Consider the following 10,430-nt stretch of genomic DNA (forward strand, 5'->3'; position numbering starts at 1 on the left):
CTTTTATGGTCATGAAGGATATTTTTTCGAATTCGAAATGGGCCCAAAGGGCGGAGCCGCGCCAGAATTTATCAGCGAGGTTTAGTGTTTTTGAGTGCGCTAGAGCGCATTTTTTTGCCTTCTCCCTCGGATGGAATCGTAAAGCTGTCAACTGCGAGGGTCAGGACTTTAACGAACTTCCAGTTTTGGTCGTAAAACCTCGACCGAGCAACACTGCTGCAGTCGAGTGCAGCTCCGCCTTTAAATTACACTTTACAAGCACAATTTTTAGGACCCCGTCACCCTTTTCGTGTTTTGTTATCGGGCACGAGAATCACTCGTTTTAAATTTTTATGGCTTTTAATATCATTAGACGTAATTTTATCACCTGTAAAGTTCTTAAAATGGGTATTTCTGAATACGTAACTAAAGACATAGTCGGTAATTCCCTTCAAGCAGGGTACTTTTTAAGGCATTAATTATCTATTTTCAATTTATCCATGTCTAATGAGTAAATTTTCCTCTTTCCAGACTTCCTGAAGCCTCGCAAGCGGCTATCGAACAGCGGCAAGAAGTCGCCGGCGCACAAGCACAAGCACGAGTGCGGGCACGGCGCGCACATCCGCCCGCCGAAGGTGGCGAGGCTCGCGCAGCCGCACTTCAAGCGCGCCAGCTAGACCCCGGCGACCACCCGTGACCCGCTATGAACAGACTGTCAGGCAGCTCCAGGGAACCCGAGGCGTCGCGTCGAACGCGGTGCTCACCCATATCGTGTACCAGATCATGTGCGAGTAACATCATGTTCAATTCCGACGCGGGCTGAGTCAGGAATCGTGCAAATTTATTTTATATCTCCTAATTTATTTCTATTGTAGATGGCGCGTGCGCTGGAGCAATCTTATTATAATGTTAAGTAATTTGTAAGATAGTTCGAATTAAAAGTCTTATTCCGGTATCGTCTTAAAGCATCACAATAATTCCCGATCGTTCTATAGTTTCGTTTTGCTCAATAATTCGTGTTTCGAACTCGTTTCCAAAATTCTTTACTACCTACAGTCCTGGGCGATATACATAATTTAATGTGACAATTAATTGTAAGTGTATAATGATCTCTTTGACAAATAGTTTAATTAAGTTATATTAGATTAGCGGTAGTTAAGTTTAAGACAGAATTAAGAATTTATCAATTTTCTCGGCGGTCCCGCTCTTGTTCCGGGGAAGGTCACGAGTCTTGCCGCCTCGAAAATGCTAATTTGCGGACCCGAAAATAAAATTTTCATCCGCATTCGAGCATTTTTGATGCGTTTACTGTTCACCTAGGAGTCCAAGGGTCGCTTCCGTTCACTCCGTCCCGGCGAGGTGAACGATAACGATACTCGGGAGAACTTTTATTTCCGCATCTACATATTTACTGTAAAGTCGAGTTAGCTTTTGTCGAAATACAAATACTCAAGCTCCTCCAGCTTCTCGGTCCTCGGCGACTTCGTCTCCATTTGCAATTATGTAATTTAATATTATTATGAAGAATGTCATTTCACACATTGAGTATTTGTGTTTGAGAGTTGACACTCACAAATTCTTAGACTATATTTGTTTTGTTATTATATTTTAATGGATTTATATTTTTAATTATACTAATGATCGTTTTCATTGGACGTGTTATGATTCGGGGCAAACTTGAGTCATCGGAGGGTAGCCGGGGCCGCGGTCCTTTAAAAGTACAAATTATTTCGCCTCCGTTTAGGTCGGGCCGCGGTCGCTCTTAAAAGACATGTTCATAGTTCATACTATCATTTTTAGATTTTAACGTGTCGGGTTCGGTCGCGGGTTTCGCACCGGCGTCCGTCTAAGATTCCGATGGGCCCGTACCGAGTCGACGCATCTGCCAAAGTTTGCACTCAGTAGTTGATAGGTCCGACTAAAGATTATTAAATGAATTGAAGTTTGACGAAGTTGACTATTCGTAAGCTCCCGCAAGCTTATTATCATTAGAGGGTTCGTTTACTTTATGATTTGTTTCTAGAGAATTGACTTTGTTCTTGAATTTATGAATTGTGTTTATGAGTGGTCTTTTCAACAGACGTTTATCACAACTTGATGTTATTATACACTGGAAACAATCAATGTGATTAGTAATTAATTTAGTTTTCAATTTAATGTAAAACACTGTAAATCTGTAATTTTCCGCCACCTGTAGCTCTGTCCGATGCTTTCTAATGGCTGCCCGTAAACCTATTCTTTTCGGACGGACATTTGCGAGCTTCTACACTCGACTTCCGTTGCGAAGATCACTCGAAATGTTTGATATAATTATAATTTTATTGTTTGAAAATTTCTACAGACTTTGTTAATATATTATGTCCCGATGGGTATCGGAGATTGAAATCGTGAAATGTTCGGAACTCGATTCATGAAGGCAGTAATTTTAATCTCTAACACCTGTGATGTATTAAATATGATCTCAACGATATTATACTATGCAATGTCATATATTATTTAAATAGTTACTGGCCGGTGACTGGAAATAGTGTCCCTATTATATCAGACGGCGACATGATGTCTAAACTCTAAGCTATTCTGGTAAACTTCTTTAACTTTTGGATTGTTTCGTGTTCATCCCCTAAATTTCCGAACCTTGTCCCAAGTCCCAACGTTAGGCTGCGTTTCCACCAGAGATGTATTGCGAGGAATGTGTTTTTAAGAACCAATAGAATCGTATAATTACGTGACATCGCTCAGCGCAGCGATTCTATTGGTTTTCAAAAACGCATTCCTCGCAACACATCTCTGGTGGAAGCGCAGCCTTAGATCGTTACAAAGACGAGGTTAAATTTGGAGTTTAAACAAGGAATAAACCAGCCTCAATGATTCTGCCTTACGTCCTAATTTATCTTAAATTAACAATTTATGTAAGAGAGCGATATAGTAAGTATACGAGAAATAATTTAATACATCAAATATTTAATTTTGTTGATAATGATAGCGTACTTGTAAATTGTGTGAGTCAGTATCACCGGCGCCGCACTGTACATACGTGCACCCTGTGTATTTATTGTTGTCGGTACGATTCAAGGGATATGAGCATAGCTTCAGAGGCAAAGGTTATAAGAAAATTCTGTAAATTGTGGTAAACTATTGCATAATTCACTCGTCTGTTCGATGTACATTGTTAGTGTATCCGGAACCATATCTTTTACTGTGTAATGTGTAAAACTTAAATTAGTATAAAAAAGCTTATTTCACTACACGTTGTTTTCTTTTTCCAACTTATTTTACTGTCGTTATCATAGTTGTTGTGTTTTCATTCTTTTAAATACATACTACCTATACTGTAGCTCTACCATGAGTTTAAAGCTATAGTATTTATCGATACTCGATACCGACTACGTAATTAATATTATTTAGTATGGTGATTTTAGTACCGCAAGTGACCGCTAGAGGCGCTGTAAAATTTGCCATACTACATATTTACGTAGTCGGTATCGAGTATCGATAAATACTATAGCTTTAAACTCATGGTAGAGCTACATGTGTAACAAAACTTAGTGATAATACTTTAGGGTGTGTACGTATTCCTCGTAGAGAGTTCACTGTTTGTATGGGGAAACTCGTGACGCTGGGGCGCTTGCCCATACAAAAGTGAAAATAATTTTGGTCTTTCAGCGCTGCTACTTTCACAGTGAACTCTCTATAAAGAACATATACGCACTCTAAAGTATTATCACTTAGTTTTGTTACACCCTCTATTTTTCGTGGCCACTGCCGCGCCCAGCGCGTCATATAAAAAGATTCAGTGAGGCCGATGACGCGCCAGGCGCGGCATACAAGGATTGTTAAAAAAACACGTTAAAACTAATTAATTATACTGTAATTACAATTCCTTAGTCTAAATGTGCATAAAACACAACCAGTGGCCAATGCCGCACGTGGGGCGTCATCGAACAAGTATTCTGTATTTATCAACCTAATGATGGGGGATGGAAATAAAACAATCATTGGATGCTCGTATGAAAATGTTTACTGATATCACAATCAAGTCTACACAACTATTCGTGTACACGGCGAGTACGAACGATAAATACAGTTACAGTCGGGCACCTCCGGGCAGCGCTGGCGGCGCGGCGCGGCCGTGCGGCGCGCACGCAGCCGGCAGCACGCCCGCAGCCCCGCCCCCCGCCGCCCGCGCGCCAGTGGCGCTCCCACGCACAAACAAACTAGACATACAAATGGAGATGCGTAGTTCAGTAGGCGTGCTATAAAAAATTGTTAAACCTTACCTAACATTAACGGCTCTACGTGTCCATAATATCGTGAGAAAATAACCGCTACTCGAATAGAAAACCTACCGGCTAATCAGTACATTGATATTTCAGTGACAAACGAATACGAAATCCCCAGTCTGAAATTGTTAGATAAGTAGATACGAAAATCAGTGCATACACAACGCATACAACGAACGTAATAAGCCTCGGTCCGAACAAAGTGAATAGCAAATCAGAAGTTATTGTCTCACCCGATACGCGCCAGAATAATAACGTAGTAAATACACATACTCCCGCGCGCAAAAAGGACTTGCAATAAATACAATTTTATATACATTTATATAATAGATAGTATTACACTTAGGCACATCAATTTTATAAAATTACGTTTAATTCGAAAACGGCGATCTGGTCGCCGGTACTCTGTATATACTCTACCACGTCTATTAGGTACACACAGGTGATTATACGTCTTATCAAAGTGTGGATTACCAAATATAAAGTATTAAAATCTCATTGAAACCACGCAATCGATGAATCTTACGAATTTCTCTAGTAAGTAACATTTATATTTTAAAACACGTAAAACAATCGTTACAACGCAACTTCTTATTCTTATATAGTACTAGGTATATAAGAAAAGAGTTTCCAAGCATCGTGGTCGAGAGAAAAGTTTGATAAATTTGTACTTTTTATTTTCCCCTCGCCGTAGCTGGCGACACAGACTGAGCTGCTCTGAATTCAGAAGATTCAGGCGTGACGTTCATAAGTCATAAACACAAAGGGCAGAAAAATAGCTAGGCAAGGAGGGCAGAAAAAAGTACCGCTTGTCACGAGGTATGCAGAAAATTAGATTGTGTTTGAAAAAAATATTCCCTATTTTTTCTTAGGCATATTTAGATAGGCAATAATTAAAAATTTACTTTAACTTTCTTTTTCGGCACAGCTCACCCTCCGTCGCGCTTGAATATAAGTGCTATAATGTAGCGTTAAGTATTATGTTAATATATTTTGTGAATTAAGATATTATATTACAAATGTTAACGATTATTGGTCAAGGACCTACATACTGAATCTAGCATAATAGTAAATTCGTGGACTAGTCGAGTCGGCTGTATGAATATCGGATTTTTATTATAAGAAGTATTTAAATTGAGTGTTGCGTTCATAAAAAATTAGCATGTAAAGAAAATTCTCTTTAGAGAAATGCGAAGATTTTAACTAAGAAATTACCCTATGTATTATTATTTTTTAATTAGGGTTATCAATTGTCACTAACGAGTAAATATAGTTTTTAAAATGTAAATATGAAATCGATCAGGTACTGAATCAGGTGAGTGCTTCTCATATTTTTCTAGCATGCCTTTTGAGTTCAAAAATGCTTCATCCGTAGGTAGAAAATAGGGACAAAGATTTTAAAAATTGTGCATTTTGAGACTGCAAAGTTTTATAGAGATAGATATCTCTTCTAAGTTTCAGTCATCGATAGAACCCAGTTGCATTGAATGGATTTACGGAAATAATATTACAGCATCTAACATAATATTCATTCGGCCGACTGCACTCTCACATCTAACATCGAACCCACTGGACATAGGACATAGTAATAGACAGCGAACATTGAAATGGACTTAAATATTTTATAAATTTCAAAAATTATATCGTGATCTAAACACTCGCGGCGACCGACTGTTGGATCTTTGTTATAAAGTTCCTAAATTACAAATTAGTTGCCAGAGCCTGCATGCAACAGCAGCACAAGTCACGACGGATTTGATTTGACTGCTTGCTTTCTCTACTATTTGCATCAAACATTTTTCGAATGACAGCTTATAATATTAGGTATGTCGTCCCTCCTACCCTCGTACTAGGTAGAACAACTTTACTTTTCTCAAAATTTACGCGTACCAACGTCACGTCTTTTGCTTCAGTTGCGCGTGGGCCTCCAAACAATGTTCATTGTGATTTGTGATACATCTAACCTATTCAGATGTACCTGTATTGCATAATTCGATACAATACCATTCTTAGTTCTTACACAACGATTTCATAGTCAATCATATTCCATGAGCTACAAATAAAACAAAATATTACCAACAATTGCAATACTTTCAGCATAAACACAGACGCTATAGTTTTGAAAATAGAACACTGAAAGAGACGCCATCGCCATTTCCAATTTTTGAATATAGAACACATTTTGATTTTTTTACGCAGACTTCTGTCATAATACCAACAGCCGACCACCACCGCTACAACAACTACATCGCGACTACATCCATAGCGTTACAAATATCTGATACGTCTAGACTCTAGAGTATAAGCCTCACTAGTTACTACAGTACATCCCTGATATTCTGTTGCCGAGCTCTGGATACGAGAGACGGGAGACCACCAGGCGCCATATTCTATAGATACTTACTCATAAAGTCCAATTTCTTTTTAATTCAATCGCGCAGGTTTATCATAGTTTTGTATTTATTTGCCCGTTTTGTGGTGTCGCTACCTTTAGAAAATTTTGCGTGGTGGCTAGAATCAGTTAAGAAACAAATGGGCTTTCCAGAAAAAATATTACAAAGAAACAAGAGAAAATAATTCACACTGTTAAGTACGTAATCTAAAGACTAAAGATACGTAGCAATTTCTTGTTGTTTATTGTTACAACTTACATATTGTGTGAACGCAACTTCTCACGAATGCATTATAGGAACTCTACTTATCTAACATTCCCTACAATATGTTCCCTACAGTCTACGTAAGTAAGTAATTTCATAAAAATATTGGCGGTTTCTATATCGTACTTTGTGCATACAGTAATTTTAAAAAATAATTTTCGTTCTAGTTTTAAAATTCTCGCCGTAATCGTAAATAAATTGCGTAACAAACGCGTATGGAACCTACTCGCAAGATGAAACCTGATCGGTATCGGAGCATTCGGAGCCCGCGAGTGAAAGTGATATCCCAAAACAACGAATGGTAAACCAACTTTAACGGAATATATTTCGGCCCGGTCTTATTACTAACCAGTAGCCACACGATCTTATAAAAATTATTTATTTGTCTTGCCACTAGTTTTAACTCCGATTGAGAGAAAAAAAAATTGAAAATACATTATTTGCCCCGCGTTCCATTTGATATTAAAAACGATGAAAAGATTCAAAACGCTCAAAATAGGAGGCAAGCGTTTTGATCGTTTTTAACATCAAATAGAACGCGGGGTTGGTGTAGCTCGTAGCTAGCTACAAAATCGTAGCTCGTAATCTGGGGTACGGTACAGTCTACGGACGTCTTCGCCGCGCACTGCCATTTTTGTCTGGACTATTCTCTCGTATCCAGCGCTCCGACCTCAACCGCGGCCCTAAACATACTCATACTATAAGCTCTAGGTAAATACTGTACTTATTTAAAATACTCAAACATTTATAGTTAAAAAGTCTGACCGTTGGTGTCGAATTAAGAATCTTAGTAAAAATAAGTCGGCGGCCCAGTTGGTTACGAGATTTGGACGGCAAAACATTTTGGTGAAAACCTTTCGGAACAACGTGGAAAGCTCGACGAAACTAATACTCAAGAGCGGTACGGTGAAGCTACTTTACTCCGCTACTGTGGGACTAATCATAACATGGAGTCTCAGATTTCGTAATTTAGTTTGTACGATGCAAGCATCGCTTCAGTTCAAACTCGGTAATGCGATGTTTTAGTAACCAACTGGACGGCTCGGTACTAATAGTTACGAGCTACAGACAAAATCACATTCATATTTTATAGATAGTGTAAAAATAATGTTTGTAAACATTGGCCTATGAGTTAAACGTTAGAATTCATTGTACTCACACTAGTCGAAAGCTTAACCTTATTATCACACATATGACATACCTATTAGGTAGATATAGAACGAATATAAAAGTTACATCTAGTGCGGGAGCCCCCGCTCGCTATCCGCTAGTCGCTACCCTCGCGCTCAGTGATATCAGACTCGGTAGACGACAATCGTGCGGCTTGATGCCTGAAGTCGCGTTGCCTGTCGACTACCCTCAGGCGTCCAGTCGCTGGGAAGGTGCGAATACTCCATACAAAACGTAAAACTATTTAGTCCACATCGTCCGTCACCTAGGTGCAAACTAACGAAGCCACGACTACATTCACACTACGTCAGTCCACGCTAAATTCTTAACTGCCTCTCGATTGCGCGCCACGCTCGCTCGATTCGCAGTAACGATAAGAAAGCATATAATATTATTTTATACTCTACGAGGAGGTAATTTGGGATTCGATATTTTACTACTTAGGACTTAGGTGTATCGAGTTCCGTGGCCCACGTGATTTGATTAACCTTACGTCAACGTTACATTTGTTAAAATATAAATACGACATTAATATTTTGAAACATCCAACGCTAAGAATAATTATCTTAGTACTACTAACGTACAAAGTTTTCGCGTAAAATGTCTTTACTCGCTATATTTAGTAAATACGTTTGTTAACTCGTTGCCAATCTAACATTTACAAAATATTTCTACGAAGTTACAAAAGAATCAATAACAGTTAAGTCTCTACTGATTAACGAACGGTACCATTCAAAATATTAAAATGTGCGCAGAGAGAGGTTTCATAAACGTACGTAGCTATGAAACGCTGTGTTCCTAGGGTCTTACGAGTTACGTTAACGATATTCTAGACTATAAATCGACTATAGACACTAAGGGGCGAACGAAAGGTATCTAATTGGCAAATAATATGAATGATTATTGTCTGACACTGGGTTATTGTCGAGACAGCAGCTCAGGCGTCGCTCGCCACTCTATTGACTACCGGGTACGGGCCGCGTCGCGTCCGCGGCTCGCACGCGTTCCCGCCGGCCCGCACGCACGGCCCGAGCGGACGCCGCCTCTATAACAATGTGATAAGGTACGACACTGCGGCGCGCGTAACTACCGATACTGTGGTCAAATAATATAAAATTAAACAACTAAAACAATTATATCTACGAATATTTCGTTCAATTATAACGATCACTAAAATTGTATTCACTAATTTGTACCACAGCGAAGCCCAAAACCGCAACATTAGGTGCGGGCCCACAACAAAAAAAAAAATAAGGAGAAGGGAAAAAATAAAAGTAAAATAAAAAAGGGTATTTGGACATTTATTTACAATCCTCGCATAAAACTAGTCGATTATTATTTATCAATCAAGACAAAAACTTAAAACTCATCACCCCCTCTCACCCACCCTCAATTTATGTTAATCGTTTACAATACAAACTAGCAACATAAAATACGCACGAACGGTACCTCGAGGTACCGAGTTACATCGATAAAACCAAAACAACCCGACTCGTCCACCGACAACAGTCACAAGGACAACTAGGAGCTCCATAATCACAGAGGGCGCGTGACGTGGACGTGACGTGCACGGGGCGTGCGCGCCAGTCGCCGCGTACACGGTTATCGGCCGCGGTACAGCTAACAGGGTTTTTTGTACATTTCGGAGCGGACAGAGCTCAGTCAGTCGGCTGCGGCGCACGGCGTCTGCAGCTCGCATACACAATTTATTGCAACAACCCAAATTCACAGACGCTCGTGCCGACCCGTCTCAATATTTCATTAAATAAAAACATTCTACGTGGAAAACCCCAGAAGGACGATAAAAACCATGACTAAATACTTTTTAAACTAATTATCCTACATTAGTAACATTCCATTTTCGACTAAACTAAAATAATAGTAAGCAAATTAAATGTCATTAAATCATAATAGCATTATAATTGACCGCGATACTGCCGTATCCGCTTACAGGGTAGAGATCACGAGCATAGCGAGACCGCTGAGTGTATATCATACGAGATAACACCAAACTAGGGCTAAATAAAGTTAACGTTATTGTATTATCGCGTTTTAAAACTATCACGTACTAGTTAAGTGTGTTCTATACAAAATGACACTAACTTCCCCACTGCCTTCTAAAAATATTCCAAAATTAGATTACAAATTAAAAATATTATTTTGTTTTGTATTTTTTGTTTTTAGATTATAATATTTAATGAGCCCGAGCAAGTAGCACTTATTAGATAAGTTACCGACGCCGTTCGTAACGTCGCCCAAGTTACATAATTTATATTTAAAAAAAAGTGATTAAAATATATTAATAGGTACATCGTTCAACTAATAAAACTATTTCTAAAATTTA

At 38.9% G+C, this 10,430-nt stretch overlaps 1 protein-coding gene across 2 annotated transcripts in view; it reads left to right on the top strand.

Moving 5' to 3' along the window:
* The window catches only part of LOC121726055 (cyclin-dependent kinase inhibitor 1-like), a 40,926-nt gene extending 38,244 nt beyond the window's left edge, over window positions 1-2,682 (top strand). For both annotated transcript variants that reach the window (XM_042113275.1, XM_042113274.1), the window contains one exon: window positions 511-2,682. In XM_042113275.1, the coding sequence (XP_041969209.1) occupies window positions 511-656 (146 nt within the window). In that variant the 3' untranslated portion in view covers window positions 657-2,682. The remainder of the gene's footprint in view (window positions 1-510) is intronic.
* Window positions 2,683-10,430: the final 7,748 nt, after the last annotated feature.

This window comes from Aricia agestis, chromosome 4, assembly GCF_905147365.1.
Source record: "Aricia agestis chromosome 4, ilAriAges1.1, whole genome shotgun sequence".
NCBI classification, from domain to species: domain Eukaryota; kingdom Metazoa; phylum Arthropoda; class Insecta; order Lepidoptera; family Lycaenidae; genus Aricia; species Aricia agestis.